Source organism: Carya illinoinensis, chromosome 11 (assembly GCF_018687715.1).
Source record: "Carya illinoinensis cultivar Pawnee chromosome 11, C.illinoinensisPawnee_v1, whole genome shotgun sequence".
Lineage (NCBI taxonomy): Eukaryota > Viridiplantae > Streptophyta > Magnoliopsida > Fagales > Juglandaceae > Carya > Carya illinoinensis.
Window position 1 is genome coordinate 5222764 of NC_056762.1, and position 27836 is coordinate 5250599.

The following is a 27836-nucleotide window of genomic DNA, read 5'->3' on the forward strand; positions in this document are numbered from 1 at the left end:
TGAGACCCACACGGATGGGATGGGAAATTACACATTCTTGGCTGTCTGTCTGTCTTAATCTCCAACTTGCTGTTCTTGTCTTTGGTGAGTGCGTGCACGTATATCCAAACTTGGCAACCAAATTGCATTTCCCATTTGTACCATTCCCTGTTGCTGCTGTATCCGTTTGAGGCTTTTAGTTTTGCATTCCAAAGTTAGAAATACATCATATTCTTTAGAGTTTTGCCATCTAAAGCAATGAAAACAGACCCAACGTTTTGCATCATCCATTGCTTTCCAATATGGCACCTACTAGTTCTAGAAGCAGAATAATTGAAAGATGACAGGAAATCAATTCCTAAACTTCAGATTTATGGTGATTTTTGCCCATGGAAAAGCAGTTTTTTTTCTCTAATTTTTTAGAAGGCTGTGGATACGTGTTTGTAGTAGTTTAATGTCTCAATCAACAGGAACAGATCACCCTGTGGTGAAAATTCTATAAATGAAAAGAGTTTGAAGTCAATAAGATGATCTAATTTGGCATTTTGATATCTTTTTTATGATACCATCCTCAACACTAAGAGAAAAGAGAAATTATATTTGCAATATTGAGTGGGGGTATTTATGAACGGGATAAAATGAGAAAAACCATCATTTTAAAAATGATTATTGTAATTTTAATTTTTTTTTAAATATAATTATATGGGCTTGTATTATCAATCCTCGTTTAGAGACTGTACGTAGACTAGCCAGAAAAAAATATATCAATTTTGATAATTTTCATTTAAAGTCATTAGAAGTACCTCGTAAGTAATGTATGCACAACACAAAGTTTGTGTATTTGGCACAATTCCAAAAAACTAAATGAAAATATCAATTTGTAAGCTCGATTTTGGACATTAAATGCACACTCAACGTGGAAGATAACATAAAAGATATTACGATTTTCGCTTTTCTTATTAATTTTAATTGATTTCATAATAAGTAATATCTTTATGCACCACCGACTTATAAGTAACAAAATTCAAAAAACTAATAGCACAAAAACACTCAAAAGTCCCAAAGATGAAAGATTTGAGGTAGGTACCGAAGACACAGGCAAGGCACATGAGGAAGTGGAGTTACATCCACTACAATGTTTAAGAAAATTAATTAAAAAATTGGTCCCTACCCATCCCCACGATTCTTTGAAGAACCATCTAAAATCTCAGTTTTAAACAATTCGATTGGCAGATTGCTGTAACACGGTTGAAAACTATGATGAGATGTGCAACAGATCACCACATTCTATTGCGTTGGACTGGCTGATGGATGGACAGACACGCTTTTCTACCGAAAGAGGTTGGCTTGAGATTAGGGAAGCAGTAATATACTTTATCTATTTATAGGTAGAATGCCAATTCTACTAGTTTCATGCGTGGCAGTGCATAAATCCCACGCGGTATATTCATGAGAGAGGTGTAGATCGGTAGGTAGTTGGAGAGTGGTGTAGATCAGCCTTTTGTGGACAGTCCCTACGCGTTAAACCCAGAATAATTTCAATATAATGTTAGTGTCATTTATGACAAACCTGCTCTTGTATATATTCTTGTCTTCCAAGCCAATAAGGACCACGAAAGAAGAAAGCTAAAAAATTATAACATTAGGATACTCAAACAGAACACATAGATGTTCTACTGCTGCATAAGCCACCAGCTACAAGTTTTGTTAATCGTGTGCTCAATTACCAGCACAATGAATTAGTCTGGTTGTAGATAAAAGAACCTAGTAATATGTAAATTCCCATGTATATTGAAATTTGTCCTTTTTCTCCACAACAGTGATACACCCAACTAAATCACCAGAAGCTGCAGACTTACAGAAAAATAGGGCCGTATAGCAGTCAACATCATCAATACGCTGTTCTGAGAACAAAACATCCTTAGAAGTCATCACAGAGCATTTATCATCCTCTTCATCTCAGCAGTTCTCCTGGGATCTGGGTCTTCAATCGCTCTCTCAGTGAGGACTTGCTTGATACGGCACATTGACTTCCTCACCTGAATTTTATGATTTGTTTATTAACAAACGAGAATCACCACTATAACAATTAGCAATTGGGGTTCCAGGAAGATAAAAGAAAAGAAGGAACAGATGTATCTTCATCACAATAAATTGGGTTTTAATATCACACATAAAACACAAACAATCAGCTTCTAGGGATGACTTCAAATACTACCCACTCCTTGCGTGGCCTCTCTTTGTCAGACCAATCCAAATGACTGCACAGAACGATTAACACGGACGGTTGTGGATAAAATTACTTACCAGGCCTATCTCACAACCCATCTATCAAAACAGTCAATGGCTCAGAATAAATCCAGCCGATAGAGTTGTCACTCGACCACCAAAAAAGACTTTGGCAGTTATGTTCTACCTCAGGGAGTAAAGAACAAGAAGAGGAGGATTCTCCAAAGATCCATGGCCTGGAAAAGGTTATTGCCTCTATCATCAGCCTGACAAACTTAAAGCATGGAACAACAGGGTTGTGGGTACTTTAGCTATTGACATCAGCAATGTTTAATGAAGGGAGGATATGAAGTTCTCAAGGAGAATGTTGTTCATCACAATGCAGGCATTTTCCATAGTCAAATATTGTATGTACCATTAACTTATAAAGTGCTGAGAAAAAATGAAAAATACAGAGAGAAGAAAAGAGAAACGATGATAAACCATTATGTTTTGCATAACCAAAGTTTCAGTTTGTGAAGAATTTGAGTTTTATTTTATTATTATTATTATTATTTTTGGTTTGGTTGGGGGGGGGGGGGGGGGGGGTGGGGGAAGGTCGCATTCTGCCCATTAAAAGGGTAATTCTTATAAATAATGATTTGAATACCACCCTTTCATCATAGCATGTACATGAGGAACCAAGAAAACAAGAATATTGTCCATACTGGTGCAGAACTTTTAATATCAATTTTCTATTGATCAAAAAACTTTTAATATCGATTTTCATTTCATATGATAACAAAGTCGTTCTGTTTAGCTCTCGTACTAGTATCAATTTCATTTTCATTGAATATCAATGTTTCAAGAGCTGTCATACTAGTAGCACAGGTTTTAGTGATGTCACGGGTTTGGAGAGGAAATGGGAATTTCATCTCAATGACACTAGGGTACGTTTTGGAGTACGAGATGAGATGAGAAATTCTCAATTTCTCACAATTTCCTTCCCAAAATCACTCAAACACAAAATACTTTTCAATTTCAATTTTCAACTTTTTCATCTAATTATTACCTTTTTTTATAGTAAAAAAATTGGGTATAAGATCCACCAAAGGTGGAGAGCCTTAACTTTATGTGTGGTAACAGGTAAGCCCGAAGGCTGTTCCTGTCCCTGGCAGGGAAGATGCCAACCGTCTCTCCTTTCTACGAACACTCTAATTATTACCTAATCATTACAAATTTTACATATAAAAAAAAAAAATCATTAAGAATTTTACAAACTTTAAAACAAAACACAAAAATCAATACAACTTTTTCAAATTTCAAAACAAAAATAATACTAAAAAATTATGTTCATGGAAAAATTAAAAACTTTGGGTGGTTGGCTTCTCACGGTAAAATTCTTACCATTGATAAGTTAAAAAAGCGTGGAATCATTGTATTAGATTGGTGCTTTATGTGCAAAAAATCGGGTGAATTGGAGGATCATCTTCTTTTGCATTGTGAAGTGTCAAAGGCTTTGTGGGATGAGGTATTTGCTAAGATGGGTATTGTTTGGGTGATGCCCAATAGGGTGGTGGAACACCTTGCATGTTGGAGAGGGCTTCTAGGAAATCATCAGATAACAACCATTTGGAATATGGTCCCTCTTTGTCTTATGTGGTGCATTTCGAATGAGAGGAACGGGCGCTGTTTTGAAAATAGAGAATGTTCAGTGGAAGGAATTAGAGCTTTCTTTTATCATACTTTGTTTCTTTGGGCTTCGACTACTGTCTAGGATGGGATTAGTTTTAATGACTTTTGTAATGTTTTTCAGGGTTAGCTTGTAATTAGGTGTCTCTCTGTGTACACTTCCTGTGTATTTGGGCTTCGCCTAATTACATTTATTAATATATTACTTCCTTATAAAAAAAAATTATATTCAAACAAAATTTTTTTTTGGATAAATATTCAAACAACTATTTAACTTTATAATAATTTTATTCTCATTTTTCTCTCCTTTCCCAAAACCAAACAAGCCATCTTAACTCAAACCATTTCACTACTATTCATAGAATTCTAAGATACTTCAAGTGTCCAAACAAGCCCTAAGCCCTCACATAGCTACCCAAGCATTCAACAAGCTAGATATGACAAGAATCACACATGCATAAAGGCAGATGCAAAATAATGAGGTTATACCTTGGGAATGCGCTCAGGATTAGGAAACCGTAGATTCTGTGCATGAAGCATTTGGCGTTGAGTCATTAGCATGTTTTTCTCCTTTAATAAAACATACCATAGCTTATGAAGATCGTCCCATGACTTCAGTCGTAGTTCAGAAGCCTTCCAACTTCGACCTGACGGCATTAAACAATCAATGGGGAAACGGTTTTCAATATATATACACTGGGAAAATAGATAGTTATCAAACTTGGAATTGTTTCAAGAAGTATAACTTCAAGTGCAAATTGACTTGAGATTTGAAACACCCAAATGAAAGACCCAAACCACATTGTCTATACCCCAAAAGGATTAGTCAATGATACAATTGGAGTCCCATTGGAATATTATAAAGAGCAAGAACTCCTCCTTCCCAAGGAATATGGGATCTTATTCACCACTTACCATTATCTTTATCATATGGGGTATCCCAAGATTGCATCAAATTTTATTTCCAAAAAAGAGTGAAAATATAAATCATTATCTAAATCTACAGAAAAATGTTTTAGAGGTACTTGTTTGACAGGAGGATTTGATATGATGAAAGCCAAAGTGTAAAACATACACTTGGTAAATGAGAGAACTAGATAAAGCACATGAGATGTGACTACCAGCCGTGAACCACTATGTATAATCTAATGCAGTACTGAGTTTGTTTAAACAAAAATTGTTCATTATTATATATTTTTAGCTGTATCTGGCTAACCTCTTGCATCAATTTAAAGTACTTCTCTTTTTCTTCCCCCTTTTCAACGTCAATGAACATCAAGCATTATCACATTGTTTTGATAGTTTACAACTTCAATAAACTGTCAGGTCTCACTAAATTATTAATCTTCCACCCTTATATTTCTTAGTTAGATAGAGAAAGCGGCTATATCATATAGCACAAGGCCATGAACAATAAATTTCAAGTAAAGGCATTGGTTAACCGGAAACAAGGAAAATGAAAGGCCTGTACCATAGACAACAGGTTTGTCGTCATCTACGCTTCTATCTGCCTCAAAGAACTCTTCCAGAGGGTTCCTAGCCGCAGACGCAGCTGCAGCTGTTGCAGCAGATGTTTCTGATTTAGCTGCAGCAAATAGAGTTCTCCCAAAAATTCTTGACAAAAACATGATAGTGAACAGATTGCTGCAAAACAATGCAACGGTAGATTAGAGTGGGGCGAAAAAGAATCAGAGAAAATCCTCACAGCCATAGTCTCCCACAAAACACGAACAAGCCACATGTGTTCCTATAGTTGCCTTACAAGCATGAAAAATGGCTGACCCAGAATCTTTTTTAAAAAAAAAAGCAAAAAGGAAATGAACAGATCAAATGTACTCGAACGAGATAGAGAGAGAACACGACGGGAGAAGGGATAGAGAAGACGAAGGGAAAAGAGAGATAGGGGCTTACCAGAAGAAAAAGATAGGCCGAGCGCTGTGATTCTGAGAGAGGCCGTGCGGTCGCTGGTGGGATTTTGAGAGAGAGGCCGCCCGGTACTGGGGGGGGTGGTGTGGAGGGAGAAGTCGCTCCTAGGTTAGAACTTGACTGCGGGCTGGGCTGCCATTTTGGCTCTTTTGGACCGGGCTGTTGGTTTTTTTTTTTTTTAAAACCCTAATTCAAACCTAAAAGCTTAATCTAAACCCTAAATCAATTTTAATCATTGTTTTAACTTTAAGTTTTTTATTTATGGCTTTTATAATTTTTTTTATCACTTAATTTTAATTGTTAGTTTTTATTATTAACAATTATTATTTAATTAGCATCTAATTACATATTATTATACTATAATATTACATGTTATTAATTCATTATAATATTTTATACTAATTTCTAATTTATTTATATTAGTATTACATACTTTTTTTTTCTTAAATAAATAGAAGGTGAAGGTGACCAGCGTAGCAAGCCTCTATGGACGTAATCATAGGAGTCTCTCTCATTATGAAATGTTCAGTTTGAGCCATAATTACTGCCTGCAAGTTCATCACCATAGTACCCCCAATGTATCCAACTAATCTAAAGCCTATCTTATGGCCTAAAGTTCAATTTTATTACCACAGGTAATTTCAACTTATGTCATTACTCAAACTCTTAGGTTCTGCTTGGCTACTGAGAATTTTTAGATGAGAATTTTGAGTTTTAAGATTAAATATTAAAATATTATTATTGTATTGAGATTTGAAAAGGTTAAAAAAAAGTTAAATTATTTATTATATTTTGTATGGGGATTTGAAAAAGTTGTAATGATGAGATGAGAATTTTATGTTTGAGATGAAAATTTCTTGGGGCCAAGCAGAACCTAATATCGAAGTCATGAAACACCAATTCGTACCAACTAGGCTTCCATCTTAGTAGTTATTATTATTATTATTATAGACTTGTACTATAGTATTTAATTACATGTCATTGTACTAAATTATTACATATTATTATATTAGCTTCTGACTTAATTATATACTAGACTTACTATTATATGTTTGATGTTATTAGGTATTAATATTACATGTTATTATATATTGGTTATTATATATTACTATTATATGTTATTATACTTTAATTATTATACATTACTATTACATGTTATTATACATTAATAATTTTGTGTTACATGGTAGTAATATTATAATAGTATAATGTTTACTTATACTAAATTACTATTAGTCAATTTAGTCTATATATATTATAGTATAAATATATTATTTTATAATAATTAGCTTATGCTAGTATGGTATTAAGTTTAACTAAATTATATAAGACATAGTTATATAAAATTTATATTATTAATATATAAAAAATATATATATATTTTTATAAAATATGTACAATATTAAAATGAGAGTTGGTCGAACTCCACCACTGACTCCGACTTTCTAGCTAAAAAAATCTCCTAACTCCTACTCTTCAGAACCAAAACGGAATAGAAGGCCAGTGCTATGGGGTTTTAGAGACTCCTATGCAGGTTTCAGGGTAAGGGGCTGGTGCTCGAAGCCCAATCGGCATAGAACCAAATTACATCTGCTTGAAGCCCAATTACCTTTAACTCCAACCCAATGGGCCAAACCTCATACTATTCAAGATCCCTATCTCTTTTAAGGCCCATGATAGATATTTAAATTTGAAAATGATAAACATTGATTAGAGTATAATTCATATCGTTGTAAGTTAAATACTCTAAAAATAATTAAATGATGCGACAAGGCACCAATAGAGTAACTAAGATACAAATATGAGATGGTCATGGCAGAACTAAAAAATTAGAGAAATGTTTGGTCTACATGCAAATATTATACGAAGAAATTTATATACTGATATAATTTAATGTGATTAGTCAGCATGTAAATTTTTTTATGTAAGATTTGTGTGTAGACTTAACGGTTCTTAAAAAATTAACATGGAGGCAAGACTTAAAAAATCTTTTGGAGGGGTGGAACTAAGTTTTATAAAATTTACCTTATAAAAAAGCCTCGATAATTAAATAATTTAGAATTTTCTCTGTTAAAGCTTGGAGATTAGGCCTCGTTTGGTAACATAAGTATTTTTAAATATTCTCAAATATCTCATTTCCAAACATCACTTGAACACAAAACATCTTTTTATTTTAAATTTTTAACTTTTTCATCTAATTATTACTTAATTATTATAACTTTTCTGAAATTCCAAACAAAACATAAAACAATACAATTTTTTCAAATATCAAAATAAAAATAATATTAAAAAATTATATTCAAATAACTTTTTTAATTTTATAATATTTTTATTCAAGTTTTGTCTCTTTTCCCAAAATTTAATAAAATATCTTAATTCAAATAATTTTATCATTATTTACAAATTATTTTACTACTATCCCACGTATCATAATTACAAAAATCCGAACAAAATATATAGGGTATGGAATTCGTTTGTGTTGAGTTCATGTTATAAAATAATAAATGAAAAACTAAAAATATAAGTTTTTATATGTGTATATTACTTATTTCAATGAACAAAATCAGAAATAAAAGAATCTATATCCATTATGCTATCTCTCCTTCTCTTTTTCATTTTTTTTTTGTCACTCTCTCTTTTATTTTTTGTCTTTTTTAGATGCAATACGACATGTCAAGCAATAATTTGAAATAAAAATTAGAATAAATAAATTAAAATTTGGAATCTTACAAAAGAAAAAAGGTAGAAGGGGCTATTTTTTCTAGAATTTTAGGTGCATATAAATTATAATAATTACAGGCTGGTGATGAATAGATAGAGCATCAGCTATGTCCAATCATAAGAGTAGAGTGTATGTGTAGAGTAGAGGGAGAACCTTTGCAATTTCAACCATATCTCCAAAAATATTTAAGAAGGCAAGGCAACACCAACCACCCTACCCATTTCCATAAATTTGCCAAACTCGTGGTCCCAATTCATGGTGAAGGGTTGCATGGTAGACTGTAGAGTATCCCCTAAAGCACTGAAAGCGACCCCCACGTTCTATCCCTTGGTTTTTGTCTCTCCCTTTTTAACACCTTTTCTCCATCCTCCTTTTTTCACTCTTTAATTACCCTACCCATCTTATAACATGGTCATAATCTTTGAGATTCCTATCGGTTTCTTGAATCGAACGTAGGATTTATTGAATTGAAACTTCCTACACTTTGAAAAGAGATAAATATAACATATAGACTTTACTACATGGAATACAGTGATAAGATTCACAAACTGTGCCAATTTCTCAGTTAAATATAGGTATAGTATTTAGATTGAATGGTCTATGTTATAAGAATCACGTAACGTATCTATCATTCACCAAAATTAAGCCATCGAATCCGAATAACTTCTTAGCTACTCATTTGTCTATTGCCAAAGGTTAGGTGCTTTGATTTAATATCTGATGGGCATCCACCAATAGGAGATTGACATGTGCCCTCTAAAGTGCCCACAAAGGTTGACAAACTAGGGTAGCTCCTATCCCAAATGAATCATATTATATTTCACAAAGATTCAAATCACATTTATTTATAATTAGAAAGTTTGAAAAAGTTGTACATGGTCCAATAATCAATGTGCCCCCAATCAACCTTTCAAGATGACATAATTGAACTATCATGTGGGTGTAATCAATTATATATATGGGTACATGATTATATCTATCTATCTTTTTTTTAAATGTCTCCAATGCACAATTACTTTATTCTTGTCCTCATCACCTTTTATTGGCAAAAAAAGAAGAAGACGACCTTTTTCAATCATTAAACTTGAAATTCAAACTAACCTATCCCAAATGCTCACCAACTGCCATTTGTGAGTGTTTTTTTTTTTTTCTTTAAATATATATATTCCTTTGCATTTCACTAACAGTTACAACATGTTGTTAATTGTTTTTGATTGACCATACCCGAAAATGACTTGGACAATCAATCAGTGATTCAATGTTGATAGACCATTTTTTCAGCATTAGTGAAACACTGATAATTAAATATAAAAAAAATATTTTAGCCATAAATAGATTTTATAAAATTAAATTCACAAACTGATGTGACATGGTATAATATGTTAATGTACAACTACTTTTATTATAAAATATATTTAATAGGTCAAATGAAGTCATGTCATTTTATCTATTTACTGGCGTGCGATTTTTGTGATTATAGTACTTCTTTTCAATATAATCTCACGAAAGAAAAATATTGTTCTTCATTTTGAATTTTGTTATTTTAATTATACTGGTTAATATGATGCATTTTAAATAATTCTCTATTTAAGTAGTACCAATAATGCAATAAATAAGCGGGTATGACTTAATATATATAAAAAATTTAGATTAAAATGTATTATTACTCCTTTTAAAAAGAACCCATATGCCTTATTTGCTTTTTTTTTTTTTTTAAATAAGCAAATTGTATTAAATTAAAAGTAGAGGTAGGTTGAGGTGCCATGACAAAAACAAAAAGAATAGAAAAAGGCCTCATTACAGTAGTCAACCAATAATTTGGGCCCCTATTAAAAGGTTAAATAGGAGACTGTGATAAGTTATTATAAAAAAAAAAATTATATATTTGTGATGAATTATTTACAGTAAAATAAATTAATTTTAAGATTATAATCTTTATTTGAAACGGTTGATGCAAGTTCATGTAATTATGTTTAAAAAACTGTTAAAATTATATTAATATTTTTTTAAAAATGATATTTTTTTTCCTTTTATCTTTATTTATCAGAATTGTAAATAAAATTTTTTTAATTTTAATAAAAAATAAGTGACAATAATAAATAATTTTCTTATACCATGGACAGCTTAATATTATTTAAAAAAGTTTTACTATATATAAGCACGGTCGCGTATTAATCTGTATATTAATACTGATTTATTTATACTTAAAATTTAAATTAACACTATTTTTAATAAAATTTACTTTTTAACTAATCATATTATATTAATATACAGATTAATATATAATTATATTTATAATTATATTTTTCCTATCTAAAAAGTGAAATGAAAGATTGTAGCAGTGTAAGCAATCATTTTGACGCGTTTATCGAATAATTATTTCACGCATTAGTCCAAAATCGTACTTTCTTATTTGAAAATGAAATCTTGATATGTAAATTTAAAGACTCACTTTCCATGAAGGTGCTGGGAGGAAAAGTCGGAGATAATAATTCAAAGAGACTCTGTTTTGTCAAAGTTATAACTCATGTACGTACTGCAGGATTTGAGGAATCTCACGCTTCATGTGCGTCAAAAAGCTTCTCCACTGGTCGTCCTTAATGTCTGGACGCATTCAAATCCGACAGCATACCTTCACAAATTTTAATTGCAGATTACTACACAGTTACCTTGTCCAACTCTCACCAACTCGAAAGACAATGTCACGAGAAAAGGCCCTAGCGTCTCTCCTTGCCCCTCCCCACCGTCAGATCTTTTCAAATTTGACATTTGTAATGTCTTGCCAACATATTTCGAAATTGGATTTTATTTTATAAAATAAAGTCACGTATTGATTTGCATATTAATATTAATTTTTTTATACTTAAAATTTAAATTAACACTATTTTTAATAAAATTTATTTTTTGACTAATTACAATAAATTAATGTATAATTACACTTATAACTAGATTTTTCTTTCAAAATTTGTCAGAATTGATTTACACTGTAATTTATCTTTTTTATAACTATCTTACTACTTTTTTTTAGTTGTTAATTAAAATAAAATAAAAAAAATTTATGTCTAAGACTTTTATTTGTAGAGATTAAAAATCATCTTCTTCTATAAAGTGTGAGGTTGAACTGTCTTTTAGACGTTTGTCTGTAAAAAATATCAACAATAATGAAAATCAGACCGATCACAAAAAAGTAATATACTAGTTGAGCTGAAAATGTATTATTTTGATTTATAATGTCATATTTAATATGAAAATATTTCAGAATGTATCCACTCATAGATATAAGTTTATTAATGAATAAATTATGTTAGTTTCTTTAAAAAAAAAAAAAAAAAAACCCCTCACTGACTTTTTCTTATTTCCAAGACTTTATTAATAGTAAGGCCTCTTTTATTTACACATACGAGATGAGACGAGATAAAATTTAAAAATTAAATAAAATATTATTATAATATAATAATAATAATTATTATTTATTTAGAATTTAAAAAAATTGAATTATTTATTATATTTTATGTATGAATTTAAAAAAATTATAATAATTAGATGAGATAAGATGATATAATTTGTGAAAACAAACTAAGTCTAATTCTCTTCCACGTGAAAAGAAAAAAAGGTTTGGATGTTGACTATATATGGATAGAAATAAAGAATCTTACCAAAATCAGTAAGACAAAGTATTAGGATTGATTTTTATGGTACTAGATTAATAAGACCAGTCCAAAGCAAAGAATTATTTGTACACCCATGTCATATTTGACGCGTGGCCTATAAGTAAACTTCAATCGATCACGCCTAAAGAAAATTTTGAATTTGAATTTGAATTTGCAATTATTAAAATAGAAAAATTATATTTATAGTAGAGATAAGCGCGTAAACGTCACATATTTTTAAAAAAAAATTGAGTAAATATGAGATTCACATAAAAAATTAATAATAGAGTTCACTTTTTCTCAAAAGAAAAATATAACACTTTCACAATCTATAACTTTATGTAATATTACTCATAAAAATATAAATAATAACTCATTTATTGGACTTCAAAATATATCCTTAATTTTAGTAATGCTAGGAGTGCGATATAAGTTTTCATATATAGTCTTTTTACATATTTATTTATTATCCATTAAAGACTAAACTTAAAAAATAAGTTAACTTATTATAAAAAAAGTTAAACTCATCATTCCTATACTAGACACCACACGTGATTTTTAAAATTTTTTCCTTACTAAATATATAGTATATGAATAATGAATATAATAATTTATTTAGTTTAGCAATAATAAAACAAAAATAAAAATCAAGTATAATGTATGATATAGAGATGTTATAGCTATCGACCACCTTTCATTAAAGTTGATTTGGATTCAGAAATAAGATGATATAATTTTAAATAAAAGATGAAAGTTAAATTAAATATTATTATAATATTATTTTTTAATATTATTATTATTTTAAGATTTAAAAAATTGAACTGTTTATTATATTTTGCATGAGAATTTAAAAAAATTATAATGATGATAAGATGAGATGTTTTTCGAATTAGGATAAATATATAATATAATAATAAAAAAGAAGGTTTATATAATAAAATTTATTGAGAATTTAATATTTATTTATTTTTGGCTGGAGCAAATTTCCCACCATCTGTGTCTTATTTTGCAGTAGATCTTCTGGCGCTCATCAGATTTCATCAGAAAGTGATGGAAATATTTTTATAATTGTAATGGAATTTGAAATCCATCACTACAATAAAATTAAAAAATAAAATAAAAACTTGTCGTGTAAGGGACCAACAACAATTCGACATCAGTCAAATCAGACTTATAAGATAAGATTGGGGGTATGCCCAAAATATTTTATATCTTTGTATCTTAGGATAACATCCAAAAACTAAAAATAAAAATAACTTGTGAAAGTTGGTTTCCTCTTTTTCTTCTTCAAGACGGGTCTCAAAGCCAAAGTCCTTCTGCTCAAGTTGACGATCAAAACTTTGTAAATAACAACATTATCTCATGCACATTAAATACTAGAAAGAATAAACCCTCGTTCGATTATACAAATAAAATAAAATTAGATAAAAAAATTTATAAATAATAATTAACTAATTTGTATTAAGATGTTTTTTGAATTATTGGAAAGTGAGAGAAAAATAAATAAATAAAAAAATTATAAAATTAAAAGAGAATTAAAATGTAATTTTTTAGTATAACTTTTGTTTTGAGATTTAAAAAAGTTGAATTGTTTTTTTGTGTTTTGTTAGGAAGTTTGGAAGAGTTATAATGATTAAGTAATAATTAAATGAAACAACTGAAAAGTTCAAAATTTAAAATTTAAAAGCATTTGTGTTTAGATAATATTTAAATGTTAGAATAAGATAAAATGGTTTGAAATGTTTGTGAAATTAAACCAATGAGTACGAAGAGGAGATCAATGATCATATAAGAAAATAAAAAATTATATTTATTATCCCTACACGTCACTTATAATTTTTTAATTTTTAATTTTTTTCTCTTATTAAATATGTAGTATATAAATTATGAGTATAATAATTCAATTAATTTAAGAAGAATAAAACTAAAAACATTTAAAAAAAATGTGAAGCACAAAGATGATGATGATGATTAACAAAACATTAAAAAAAACAATCCTCAAACCAATAGATCACACTAACAGCTGTCATTTTGGTAGCTAACTATGGGATAAGACCAATTATTGGATATCATTTCTCGATCTGTGTTTTATTTCATGAATAGTATCGATGAATTTGAGGTTATCTGTCTAGAATTTCTACTCTTTCTTAATGAATCTTCTTTTATTAAGTAATGCAGTTATCTGGATTGGAAAAAAAAAGGACAACGAGCCCTTCTTGCAGACCGCCGCTTTATTTTTTGTGCAATTTTAATGATTGTGAGTAAATGTAAGTTGAATGGAGAATAGAATGTTAAAACTGAATTGGTTGAACAGAAAGAGTGTGCTGAAAGGGAAAAACAACGCAAGGGTTGCCCAGTTGTAACTAACTGAAATGCATAAGAAGAAAGGAGGGAAGGAGAGTCTGACAGTCCCCACCGGATGATTGGTGGGGACTTGACTTTGCTGAATTAGGGTTCAGTAGGGAAGAATTGCTAAGCATACAAATATATTATATAAAAATAAATTTATAAATTGATGTAATTTTACATAATATATTAGATTTATTTTATATTAAAAATAATTTTATAATATGACGCATTACATTAAACTACATCAATTTATAAATTTATTTTTATATAATTTTTTTTATAATGAAAATATTTCTTTTTATAGGTACAAGTGAACAACTCTCTCTCTCTTTCACCCAAGCTCCCCCGTCTCCAAAATATCTCCTCTTCTACCTTCCGTTTGAAAGGTGAGGTGATTTTAGATGATTTGAATTAATTTATAAATATTAGTATTTTATAACTCTTATTGAAATATATTTAAATATAAATTAATTGAAATATATATTTGAATATATAAAATATATTGAGATAAGTTTAATTTTTATAAAAATTTAAAAAGTAGTTATCAATTATTAATTTGAGATAAATTTAATAACCAACATAGCCTTAATATCAGAGGCACAGTACATACGCAATTATTTTTACATTTTTATACCATTATGTTTTAAAATAATAGTATTTATATTAAATAATGTTATTTTATAAAAATATTTATACTTTTAAAATAAAATTATGTAAATGATTATAAAAAATATATTATTGACGTTAAATTATCAAATTTCTCTATTGTTTTTTAGATCAAGCCTTTTACAGTTTTCTAAATTAAATATTTTTATCTTTTGAAGGAATATAGAATCAATATTTAAAATTTCCTGTATTTAATGTCAAGACTCATATAATTTATAAACAATATATAATAAGTTTTATTACGTATAAGTAAATTCGTGTATCGATCTGCATATCAACGTTACTATTTTCATATTTAAAATTTAAATTGACGTGATTTTTATTAAAATTTAATTTTCTGACCAATAATATTAAATGAATACGAGTAGTGGTATATAGAACTACCTATAACCAAATTTTTTTGTATATAATATTGTGACATTTTATATATATAAAAAAAGAAAAAGAAAATCAAGAAGGATATATATAATTTCAATTTTTCATAATTATTCTAAAAGGTGAAAACATCATGTTGTGTTCTACAACACAAAATTAACTTTTACGAAAAATGTTTAATATTGTGACGTTCAAATACTCAATACCGTTTGAATATTATTATTTTTTTGTTAACGGGAAAAAAAATGTTGTGGATTGACATTTGACTGCATAAACAATTGTGAAGAATGGTTGGTAGATCGGGAAGTAATGTCGCCGACGCAAACTCCGTCCAGCTGGGTTACTTATATTAAATAACAACTCTATTATATTAGAGTCACCGGACTTTTCTGCGAAGAGTAATAATAGCTATAAGTTTGAATAATTTTTTTATATTTTTTCTTAAGTGTAGTTTACTCTTAATAAAAATTTGTATGAGATCTATTTAAAATTTATATAAATTAATTTTTTTTTACGATTTTTATTAATATAAGTGCATTTAATATTTATTTTATATTAAAAAATGAGGTATATATAATTTTTATTAAATAAACTTGTTACGATTAAACGGCGTCGTTTTTCATCCCTTACTTCTACGTAGTAGTCAGCCTGTAGTTATCACCGTCCCCCACTGGGCACTGTGGTTGGTGATAGACCCCTATTCTGTCTTTTGTGTAACTGATTAGTAGTGCTAAAAAAAAAAAAAGGAATAAAATAAATGGAAATGTATATTTTATTATTATTATTTTCTTTTCTTAGGGTAAATTTATTTAAAACATTGCTGTTTTTTTACTCAAGTAATTAATTAATAAAATTATTTAAAATATATCACATAATTCAATTTGACTAAAGATAACAAAAAATATTAAAATTAAGAAAAATATTACTCAAAGTTTTTACCTAATTACACCTCCCACACCATTTTAAGACTCTCTTTAAAAATTAAAAAAAAAATGAAAAATAAAAATCATTCCTTAGTGACATTTGAGCTGTGGGGAAGTACATATGGGAATTATTTACCTTTTATAAGGCTTTTTGCCGCCCACTTGATTTTCCTTCAGAAAGATGGTTAAAAGGGAGCTGTCTTTGCCTTTCTTGGTCCCATTTTCTCATTTCCCTTCAATTACTGGAAGTCCATTATGCCTTAACTATTATAATAATCGATAATTTGTATCGATCAACTTTTTGGATTAAATTAGCATTTTCCTTATAATAACTCTATCAAGAACCCTCTAGTTACACTATCATTTTCCACTTCCATTTTCTTTTCTTGCAACTCAAACACCTCTGTTATTTACTTCTTCTCTATATTTAGTGGGTTTCCATCTGTCTTCAATGTCATGGATCCTCTCCTTCATGTTGTTAACTGTTTAGTTTTCAGGATTCGAAGCTCATTTTAGTGGTTTCCTCTAGATTTAAGATCTGGGTTGTGGTTAGATTTGGGTTTTGTGGAGCTTCTTTATGGTAACTTGTGCTTGTAGGTTCTCTGTTCTTTAGAGAGTTTTGTAGAAAGAGAAAGTTCGAGTAAGGAAGAGATCAATGGCAGGAGGAGGAGGAGGTGGTGGGGGTGGAAAAGCAGAGGAGCCACAGCCACACCCACCGAAGGATCAGCTACCCTACATTTCTTACTGCATTACCAGTCCACCTCCATGGCGTGAGTTTCTATCTCTCTCTCTCTCTCTCTCTCTCTCTCTCTCTGTGACACCCACACACGAGTTCCTTTTTCTTTGTGGATTCCGACTTTCTAACTTGGATTCTGAATTACTGTTTTATTTTGGGAAGTTTAGTGTTAGATTAGTCGTGGTGGGTGGTAGTTTCTAAATCTGATTCTTCTGAATCTATCTGGTATATCTAAGGCAGGTTTTGTTATAAGTTAGTCTGATTACGGATACACTATCTATATGTTTAACCGTTCAAAAGTATCTTTTCTGAGTTCTCTCTTTTTCTCTGGCCGATACCCCCTCTTTTCGAAAAAGTAAAGCTCCATTAATTTTAAATAAACCTCATCCTTGTACTGAAAAATTCTGATTCTGTTTTCCTCCCCACTTTTTGAAGAACTGCTTTCCGCTGAACTTGTGTACTTTTTATTTGGTGGGAAGTTTTTAGTGATTTATTTATTTTTTAAGTTGCAGCCATTTTAGTTCCATTTCGTTTACTTATCAAAAACTATCCTCAGAAATTTTCTCTAGTTTTTATGTTTGGATTTTTCTTTCTTTCTTTTTCTCTGGTTCATTAGACTACGGTTTACACGGTTCAGTGCAAGAATGCCTCTTTCTGACCATTTGGGGATGGCTATCCTAATCTGCGTTTTGCCATTTTCATCTACTTAAAAAAGTTATATTTCAAATACGTTGTCGCAGTTCAGACATTGGGTAATTTCTTATTTTCAAATTACATCGGTACCTCTAGTTCCAAGTTTTCTCCATTGCTTTCAACTGCAAACCATTAAAGGCTTTACTAATATGGGAAATGACGCAGCTGAAGCTATCCTTCTTGGGTTTCAACACTATCTTGTGATGCTTGGCACTACGGTTCTTATCCCCACTGCTCTGGTTCCCCAAATGGGAGGTGGAAATGTAAGCCTCCAAAAAACATTTGAAAATTTGTTGATTTCAATTAAATATTGGTACTTTTATTCTAGGTGTCTCGAATAATTGTTACACGTCCTTATTGTAGGAGGAGAAGGCAAAGGTGATCCAAACCCTACTCTTTGTTGCTGGTTTGAACACGTTGCAGCAGTCATTGTTTGGGACTCGACTGCCTGCGGTCATTGGAGGGTCATATACCTTTGTCCCGACCACAATTTCTATCATCCTTTCTGGTCGGTTCAGCAATGTCACAGACCCTATAGAGGTTTTGTGATCTCAAACCCATCCCATAATAATTGATGGTAGTTGTATACGTTGCTGAATTGCTTGTTAATATAGCGTACATGATTAGTGCAAGTGTCGTACATAACTAGTATGCAGCACATGAAATTGCTAGAAATAATTGCCTATATTTCCCCTAAATTGGATAGGCATACAATCACTGCCAGAAATCTATATGGTGAAAAGATTCTTATTGTAATTGGCTGAAATGTAAAGAGGAAGAGGGATGTCATGCATTTGAGCTTATTTACGTATTAAATAGTATAAATGTTCAAATTATAATCTATTTGGAAAAGTAAAGAGGAAGATAAAAATCACGCAATCAAACATGGAATAAATCTTATTGATGTTGCACCAGCTTAGTTGTAACCACTTAACTCTCCTTGCCCATACAGAAATTTAAGAGGACAATGCGAGCAATCCAGGGTGCTCTTATTGTTGCTTCTACCCTTCAGATTGTCCTAGGCTTCAGTGGCCTGTGGCGCAATGTTGCAAGGTTAGTTCAGAGCCTACACAATTACATTATATGAAAAACATCCTTAGACATTGTGTATGATTTTAGTTGGCTGGATTCTGTTTGGTTGGACATTGTGTAAAATACAACTATATGTTATGTTTCATGCATTGATTTTTATGGTTAGTATTAATTTCACTTCAGTTCTCTGAACCAAACCGATCTCTGGAACAGAGATTTATTTATCTTGTCAGCTTCACACAGATGCACTTAAAACATTTTCTCCAAAAGTGTCTGCTCAAGCCAGATAACTGAATACTTGGTTGTGACTATGTTCTTACTACAATCTGTGAAGTTATTTTGTTTGACATATCTGTTCTTCAGGTTCTTAAGTCCACTTTCAGTTGTTCCTTTGGTAGCATTGGTTGGATTTGGGCTTTTCGAGTTAGGTTTTCCTGGGGTAAGTTTGCTTTTGCTGCAATGTGCACTCACGAATTTGCTAGATTGTGAGTTACTCTTGGATGCTGACTCTTGTCATGTCTAGGTTGCAAAATGTGTGGAGATTGGGCTGCCAGAGCTTATTGTATTAGTTTTTATTTCACAGGTACATCTCATACGTTCCAGACACTCAGTTCTCATGGTTTTAAATTTCTTATGTATTTTGATCTCTTGCGTTTCTGTGAATTTTGTCTGTGGAACCTTCAGAGTAATGGTTATTGTTATTTAATACTTTTTTATGCAGTACATGCCCCATGTGCTAGATAGAGGAAAACATATCTTTGACCGGTTTGCAGTCATTTTCTCCGTGGTGATTGTTTGGATCTATGCTCACCTACTCACTGTAGGTGGGGCGTATAATGGCGCAGCACCAAAAACACAAGCAAGCTGTCGTACTGATCGTGCTGGACTTATAAGTGGTGCTCCATGGTAAGGGGGTTGTTTCATTTTAGAAATTTCTCTTTACCTATCAATAAAATTCATTAAAGAAATTGTCGTATAAGAGTTTATTCTGTGAAAACTGATAGTTTGATTATTGATTCATGAAGTACGAGGCCTTGACATTTGGTTCAATGTGATGGATCTATTTAATGGTTCATGGAAATCCCTTTTCATAATCATTAATTTGTAACTCAAGCTGGTTATGGGTCTTAGTCCTCTATTTTCACAACTTTTAATTCATTCGATGAAGTATGCGCCAAAACTCTCTCAATTAAACTTAGTTGTTCACTTGTTACTCTTTGGTGCTTGTAGGAAACGGGTTCGGTAATTTCTTTTATTCGTGAATCAAAACTAAGCTTTGAGCATTTATTACATGGACTATGAGGAGAAATTCCTCCTTTTTCGTTTGGTGGGGGGGTTATTTGAGTTTCTGCATTGATGATTTGTTCAAAACAGTTGCCTCATTCAAACAATTAGGCAAACATTGTAATTCTGCATTGTAACTGCGAACTATCTTTCAGAAATACTTTTAGAAAATTATGGCTAAAGTTACCAACCCCTATTAGTTTAGAAAAATTCGTGGAGCTGAAACCACTTGGCATACGATTAATTTCAGTTGAGTTATTATCTTTAACTTTATTGCTAGTATTTATCTAATTATCTTTTGATTACAAGCTCAGGATTGCTTTTCTCCCATGTCAACGCATCTCAACAAACATAAATTAGTGTTTCCATTTGATGGACTCAATTTTGGGGTTTGGGTTTGCAGGATACGAGTTCCATATCCCTTTCAATGGGGAGCTCCTTCATTTGATGCTGGTGAAGCCTTTGCCATGATGATGGCTTCTTTTGTTGCTCTTGTAGAGGTGTGATTTCTTTCTTTTTATTCTTCTTCTTTAGAGTGCTTCAAACTCGGTAACAAAACACATAATAGTATTTTTTTTTGGGCATAATTTCTCTTGCACTTATTTTTTTTGTAACTTGAACTAGTTTATGAAAGACTATATATTCCTCATCAGGGATCCACAATATCTTTAAATTGAATATTAACCTTTTAACCTTAAATCAAGCATTACAATGTTGCAGAGTCAGAAATTCTTATTGCAAGCTAATATTTCATTATCTACCAATCAAGAAAAATATTGCATCACTTGAACATCATTATCTCTAATTATGTTTGTATTATTTGATCTCTTGAGGTAGTCATTTCTGATTTATGTTGGATGATTTGAGCAGTCCACTGGTGCTTTCATTGTGGTATCAAGGTTTGGAAGTGCGACTATGTTGCCACCTTCCATTCTCAGCCGTGGAGTTGGTTGGCAGGTAAATAGATAGGATTGTCCTTTATATTTTCTGTCATTTGATTCCTGTCTTTAATTCATCACTCTTAGAATGTATTTAGGTGTTCTTATGTATATTTCTTGTATACACGGGCTATGCTCATTTCATTTAGATCAATAATATTTATCTCTTACTTATCAAAAAAAAAAAAAAAACTGTCATTTGACTTGCTGGAAAATGCAAAATCCCCTCCCCCCCACCACCCCCCCGGTAGAGGATTCCTGATCTCACATGGGGGCATATCACATGCACATAAAGAAGAGAAGAAACAGAATTGCAAATTCTCTATTGGTGTAAAAAAAATATAATCATTTATAAGAACGAGAGACAAAACAGGGAATTGCACTATAGGCATTTTGCTATAAAGAATGTATGCTAATGTAATCATAAAAAAAAAGATGCATGTTAATGCTTCCCCTTCATCCACTATATGGTCTACCAGTCTTTAAACTTCAGCCTGTCCATGTTTATCAGGTATACATCCTATCCAACTGATCTGATTAAACTACTATTTTGGTGCAAACCCTTAGGGGTTGGCGCAAGTGGTAAAGGCCTTGGTCTTGGAGCTATGCTCCCTCCAGGTCTAAGGTTTGAATCCCACTGGGGGCAAACAATCTCTATGAGCTATCAGACTGCGGGATTCTTTCATTGAATTACCCGATGTGTACTTGCGGGAAACTCCTTGTCGAGGGCCTTTGCACCCCCGGGATTAGTTGGGATGCTGTTCCTGGACACCCGGTGCCAATAAAAAAAACTATTTTGGTGCAAAAGATTTTCATTCAAAGATGAACAGAAGAAAATGGTTCAAAAGTGAAATCATGAAAAAACCAAAACAAAGTTCAGAGAATTGTCATTATTACCATCCCTATTGGGGTTGGTTGCTGAAGGCTACAATTAATTCTGGTACTTGGGCTATGTGACTTTTTTTATTAGCAAAATGCTCCTCTAGGTCAAACAAAATGGCCAAATACCATTCTGCAAGTTTCCTAAAGTCTGGTTTCAAGTAAAAATGGAAATCTTATCGTGTGTTAATTGTTTTTTTCTCTCAGGGAGTTGGCATCCTACTTTCTGGGTTATTTGGAACCGTGAATGGGTCCTCAGTGTCTGTGTAAGACTCGAAATAGGGAACATCTATGCTGTTGACTATTCTATTCTAATCTAGTGAAAACAAGCTCTGAAACCTTTGCTTGGCTTATGTACAGAGAGAACGCTGGTCTTTTGGCCTTGACTCGTGTGGGTAGCCGAAGGGTAGTGCAAATATCTGCTGGATTCATGATATTCTTTTCCATTCTTGGTAAGTTGTTGATATTCAAGATAGTCTAAAATGTATGAAAATTGAAAATAATTTTTCAATTAGCGTGTCTTTCCAAAAATTTTGCACCTTTTAACCTTTCAACTTCTCATCATTGGACAGGGAAATTTGGAGCAGTCTTTGCTTCAATCCCAGGACCCATTGTTGCTGCTCTGTACTGCCTTTTCTTTGCTTACGTGGGTATGTCTTCCTGATTTAACAGGTTAACAATCAGAGATGCTAACATCTGATTTATTATCATCATTCTTAGTTATGTTTCTTGTGCATCCGCAGGTTCGGGGGGCGTTAGCTTTCTTCAGTTCTGCAACCTAAACAGCTTCAGAACAAAGTTCATCTTGGGTTTCTCTGTCTTCATGGGATTGTCTGTGCCACAGTACTTCAATGAGTACACAGCCGTCAATGGCTATGGTCCGGTCCACACAAGCGCAAGATGGGTATGGATGACATATGTCAACCCTGAATCTATCCTGATCTAGCTAGCTTTTCTTAAAATCAAGTCATAGGTTTTGAGCTCCATTAACGAGCATTATCCTTCTATTGGCAGTTCAACGATATTGTGAATGTCCCTCTATCATCAGAAGCTTTTGTTGCGGGCTGCTTGGCGTATTTCCTAGACAACACTCTGCATCGGGATAGCGCAATCCGGAAAGATAGAGGTAAACATTGGTGGGACAAGTTCAGAACCTACAAGGGTGATCCAAGGACTCAGGAGTTTTATTCGCTACCCTTCAATCTGAACAAGTATTTCCCATCTGTATGAGACAAGCATCGCTAAGTTACAAGATCTTCTTATCATAAATTACTCTGTTGAAAGTTCTCTAAACCACTTTGTCGGTTCAGTGATCATGTTATAAATTGTTGTTATTTCCATTACCTGTGAATCTTGTCACATGCTACAGCAGTATAAGATAGTGTTTTCCATTATAGGATGCCTTAGAACATTTATTTGATCGTTCTCTTTTCTGTAAATCCAATGGCAGAACTGGATTTGAACTAGTTATGAAGCAGTTTTATTTCTCTCCATTCCTCTATACTATGTCCTGATTTTCTTTTACAATCATCAGTTACTCAATGCCCGGCAGTTAAATTTATTCGATTTTGAATCATATTTCAGCTGCATGATTTGAAAGCCGCCGCCTGAAAATTATGTTGATGTGTCCTTGGCGGGTATTTGAATCACATTGTTCTTGTGAAATGCTTTAATCTTGTGATATAATAACTAATAAGCATAATAGATGAGGATGACAGCCATGGTTTCAAATGAATCATTATTCTTTTCCATGGGATGAGTGTCAAGAAAAAGTTACTGTATCAATATTTCTATTTCTTTGAGTTTTAACATTTATCATTATTTATGTTATTGTGTCACGTTTTTCTTAAGTTAAAAATGGCGATGCGACCAAATTTAAGTATTGAGATTTAAATCATTTTATACAACAAAAATTAAAAATATTTAGAAATTTGAGAAGATCAACACAAATCTTCAGAGGACTCTGGTGTGGCTACAAATATGCAGCGTGTCAGGTTTTGAAAATAGAATTGATATTATTTGGCATGCCTTTTCTTCTCAACAAATCAGAGAATTGGGGAGTACCCTATAATTGATGAGAGTAACTTCTTATTTAATCTGGTGATAGAGTCCTCCTAATCTGCATGAATTGCGACAGATCAACCACCTCGGCTAGCCTTTTTAAAGTCCAATTGACCCAATGACAAGAGAATTGTGATGCAGCAGCCAAGGGGGACATTTCTGTGCTTGGAATAACCATGTTAAAGCTTTTTTTTGCTTTATTTTAAATGGTTGAAACTTATGAATCGTGGAAACAAATTATATAATCCACAAGAACTTGAGTCTTGACCACCCTGCTTTAATAATTGTCTTATTATGACAGATTCTCCTAATTATTGGGACCTTTCATTCAAAGAAAGAAAGGTCTTTATATGGACCATAAGCACATAGAAATATGTTACAAGCAATTCTTATACATGTTTTGAAAAATATAAGGAGTAATTTTTAAAAGAAATGCTGTTTTTCATTTTTCACTTGTCTTTTCCAATCATATCGGTTAAAATTCTTAAAAATGCCCCAATCTTGATAAAGATGTGTTTGCTCTGTCTTGTATACACTGTTTCTCCTTGCTGAGGGAGGACCCCAATTTGTCACCAATATTTGACCATTCAAGTGGCTAGAAAAGTAGTGTAAACAATAGCTGAAGCCGATGCTACTTCTGCAACTGGTGGTATGGTAAAAAAATTTTCTGTGTTCCATTTCAGAAATGTTAAAAGGATAGTACTAACTTATTGAAAGAGTATCTATCCTCCTTTTCTACCTTCCCAGAAAATAAGTTCAGTGCTCAGTGCTCATTGCTCAACCATTTTTGTTAGCTTATGGATAGTTTATTTAACTATCCACTAATTAGATGGTTAGTACAGGTCAAATGAAGAAAGAGTGCTCATGGAAGAGCAAACAACATCATTATTATAGTTGTCATTACTTGCTATAATTATGTTAAAAAATGATAATTTTTTAGTGAGATCTTAACAACCAGATTGCTGTTCTCCAAGTTAAGATGAATTTGAACCTAAATTTGAAACTCTAATATGACAAAACATTCTGTTATTGTTTGCATCTATGTTTGCCTTTTTCCTAAGGACACAGGCACAAATGTATAAATGTTGCACTGGGCTAACTTCTTGGATTGTTTCAAGTTTTCTAAGTACATAAGGTGAAAGAGACAAAAATAATCTACTCACAAAAATACTCTTCATGCTGTTTGGTGAGGAAGTTCTGATCAGCATGTTAAATGCCAAAGTAATGACAATGGACCCACAAATGTTGCACCCACCCAATTCAATTCATGAAAAGGAGGAGGAACTAAATGCTACCCACTAGTTTTATACCCAAATCAAAGCACAAATAATGGAAATGTTGAACTTTTCTTATAAAATATATGGTTGCGGAGATGCTGTGCAAAAGAAGGTAAGATCTTTCTTGAAATATTTAATGTATGTAGCCCACCACCGTTAGTAACATTTTGGGCATGGAAAAAGTGCATCATTTAAGGTTGGAACTTGGAAGCCTTTCACATGGGTAGATACACTTGAGTATTAAGAAATGCTTTCTAGGATTTTGGCTGATCAAATTGGGTTAGCATTATTGGCAAAAGTGTTCTATTTTCTGTACTCTTATTATTGATTTTCCAACTTTTCTCTCATTAAACTACTCAAATCTCATTAATCAGGAGGTTTACTTCTAAAGACTCAATGGCTGGACGCTCCTAACATGACTAGCTTAGCCTTTAATATAATACCGTTTCTCTTCTCTCAAAATAAGATTAATAAAAGATTCTAACTTTATACATTATGAGATTGAAAGATCTACAAGAGTCAAAGTTGTTTGATCTTGAATAATTACTGTCGTTCTCTTCTGGTTGAAGCAGAATCTCTCTCTATTTCCTAGATAGATGTTGAAACTTTCCATGCTCATTGGATTTGGTTGCTTACAACTCCTACTTTATGCTGGTAACCAATTCAAAATGACCTCTTGCAGCTAAGGGGAAAAAGAAATTAAAGTGACAAATCTTTTAAGATATTGAAAAGTACAATTTGGCATGTGGTTAGATTGATTTCACATGGTGCAAGGATGTGCTGGCCATTCTTTTGTTAAATCTAAGAGGTCCTTTGTTTCAGAAGATAAAGTAAAATAATCCCCCACCACCACAACAAAAAATAATAATAATAATAGTGAAAAAGAAAAGAAAGGTAAAATGAAAAGGTTTAATTAGGGAGATCAAATTAAAAATAAATAAAATATAAAGGGAAAGATATTGCTTCAGAAATTTATGATTTCATTTATTTTTTTGATACAACCTAAGATCTTAAAGTTAGTGTGATTGGACATGTGGTGTGGAACAGATAAAAGTGGGACCAAATTATTTTCCAGTCATAAAATGTCAAAGAATTTAGTAAGAAAATTCAAAGTCAGAAAATGGAACAGTGCATGTGGTGGCTCCACCACTTGATCTGTATCTCAATTTGTGTGTCCTGAGTTTGAACTTTGAACCACTTATTATGGAACCAGGGAGAAAATGGAACTTCAGCATTGGAGAGATAAGTCAGGGATGAGATTATAGGAATTTAGAGACTTGGGGGACCATGACTAAATTGAGTGAGTTTTCGGAGAATCCTTCGGGATATAATGAGTAATATTATACATTATATTGTTAGGTTGTTTATACAGTGAGATGAGATGAAATGATTTTAAATGAAAGTTAAATAAATATTGTTAGAATATATTTTTTTAATATTATTATTATTTTAAAATTTAAAAAATTAAATTTTTTATTATATTTTATGTAAGAATTTAAAAAATTTATAATGATAAGAAGAGATGGGTTGAACATATTTCTCAATCCAAGCTAACTATAAATATGGTTTTAATAAGAAAACATTACTTCTATTCAATTAATATTTTTCAATTTTAAGATCCATTGAAATTATAATTTTGAGAAATAATATTTGTAATTGTAGTTGTGCAAGTAACGTGCAATCTCTTTGAAAAAAGAGAATTAATACGTAACTCACACGAAAAAAAATTAACTTTTTAATCATGGACTCCACTCATTTTCAAAATGATTTTGTGACGTTTACACATTCTATAACTGTATGTAACATTACTCTATAATTTTATCACGCATAATCTAGTAGTTCTCCAACGACTGTGTTAAATGGATTTTTGCGGCATTCACTCTCCATTTATTATGTAGACATTTAAACTAATAATCTTGCTTTTAACGAAAATGGAATGAACCCTTGTTTTTAGAAGACAAGTCCTCGATTTACGTAAAAATATTTTATAAAAATAATTTTGATAAGAAAAATGATATTCTAACCAAGAATATCTTCGAAAAATAAATTAAAAAAATGTTTTTTTAATGATTAAAGAAAGATTTTTTTAATAAATTTGTGATTTTTTTAAATGATTAAGAGTTCAAAAAAAAAAAAATGTTTGAAAAACAAATTTGGACATTCGGTGACTTTTTTTTTGTAGTATTGGACGGTGGGTATAGCATCACCTAATTTATAATATTTATATATATTTTATGAAAAATAACTTTACATATATTACAATAAATTATATCGTAAATTATATCTACTTATAATTTCTAAGTTGAGGTTGCTCTTCTCTACTCCCCCTTTATTCTTCTCCTCCTCCTCCTATTCTCTCCTCTTTATGTTCATGGTGCTTTGTAATTGTTTTTTGCACTTTTCTTCTCTACTAGGTTAGAAAATTTCTCAACCACTGTCTTTTGAC

The 27836-nt window shown here is 31.4% G+C and overlaps 2 protein-coding genes and 1 non-coding gene across 3 annotated transcripts; 1 reads left to right on the plus strand and 2 right to left on the minus strand.

The window, feature by feature from the left end:
- Window positions 1-1597: 1597 nt before the first annotated feature.
- Window positions 1598-5950, minus strand: LOC122282993 (39S ribosomal protein L47, mitochondrial). The gene is made up of 4 exons (XM_043095104.1): window positions 5791-5950; window positions 5351-5523; window positions 4369-4526; window positions 1598-2018 (listed from the first exon to the last, which is right to left on the minus strand). Exons 2-4 carry the CDS (start codon window positions 5505-5507, stop codon window positions 1911-1913), a joined length of 423 nt encoding a protein of 140 aa, XP_042951038.1. The 5' UTR covers window positions 5508-5523; window positions 5791-5950; the 3' UTR covers window positions 1598-1910.
- LOC122283609 lies at window positions 3273-3400 on the minus strand. Its single transcript, XR_006231006.1, has one exon. It is a non-coding gene; the product is annotated as a U6atac minor spliceosomal RNA (small nuclear RNA).
- A 10761-nt stretch (window positions 5951-16711) lies between the features above and the next one.
- LOC122282994 (nucleobase-ascorbate transporter 6) lies at window positions 16712-23545 on the plus strand. The gene is made up of 14 exons (XM_043095105.1): window positions 16712-17260; window positions 18085-18182; window positions 18283-18459; window positions 18872-18972; window positions 19315-19390; window positions 19475-19534; window positions 19673-19857; window positions 20639-20735; window positions 21106-21192; window positions 22260-22318; window positions 22413-22504; window positions 22625-22702; window positions 22796-22956; window positions 23067-23545. Exons 1-14 carry the CDS (start codon window positions 17146-17148, stop codon window positions 23280-23282), a joined length of 1602 nt encoding a protein of 533 aa, XP_042951039.1. The 5' UTR covers window positions 16712-17145; the 3' UTR covers window positions 23283-23545.
- Window positions 23546-27836: the final 4291 nt, after the last annotated feature.

Bases quoted from the DNA above. Each gene is read 5' to 3' on its own strand.
- LOC122282994 (XM_043095105.1), top strand. From the start codon at position 17,146: ATGGCAGGAGGAGGAGGAGGTGGTGGGGGTGGAAAAGCAGAGGAGCCA. The intron at 21,193-22,259 runs GTAAATAGATAG...TTTTTCTCTCAG, and splicing joins GCCGTGGAGTTGGTTGGCAG to GGAGTTGGCATCCTACTTTC. The intron at 22,703-22,795 runs GTATGTCTTCCT...GTGCATCCGCAG, and splicing joins CCTTTTCTTTGCTTACGTGG to GTTCGGGGGGCGTTAGCTTT.
- LOC122282993 (XM_043095104.1), bottom strand. From the start codon at position 5,507: ATGTTTTTGTCAAGAATTTTTGGGAGAACTCTATTTGCTGCAGCTAAA. The intron at 4,527-5,350 runs GTACAGGCCTTT...TAATGCCGTCAG, and splicing joins CGACAAACCTGTTGTCTATG to GTCGAAGTTGGAAGGCTTCT. The intron at 2,019-4,368 runs GTATAACCTCAT...CATAAAATTCAG, and splicing joins ATCCTGAGCGCATTCCCAAG to GTGAGGAAGTCAATGTGCCG.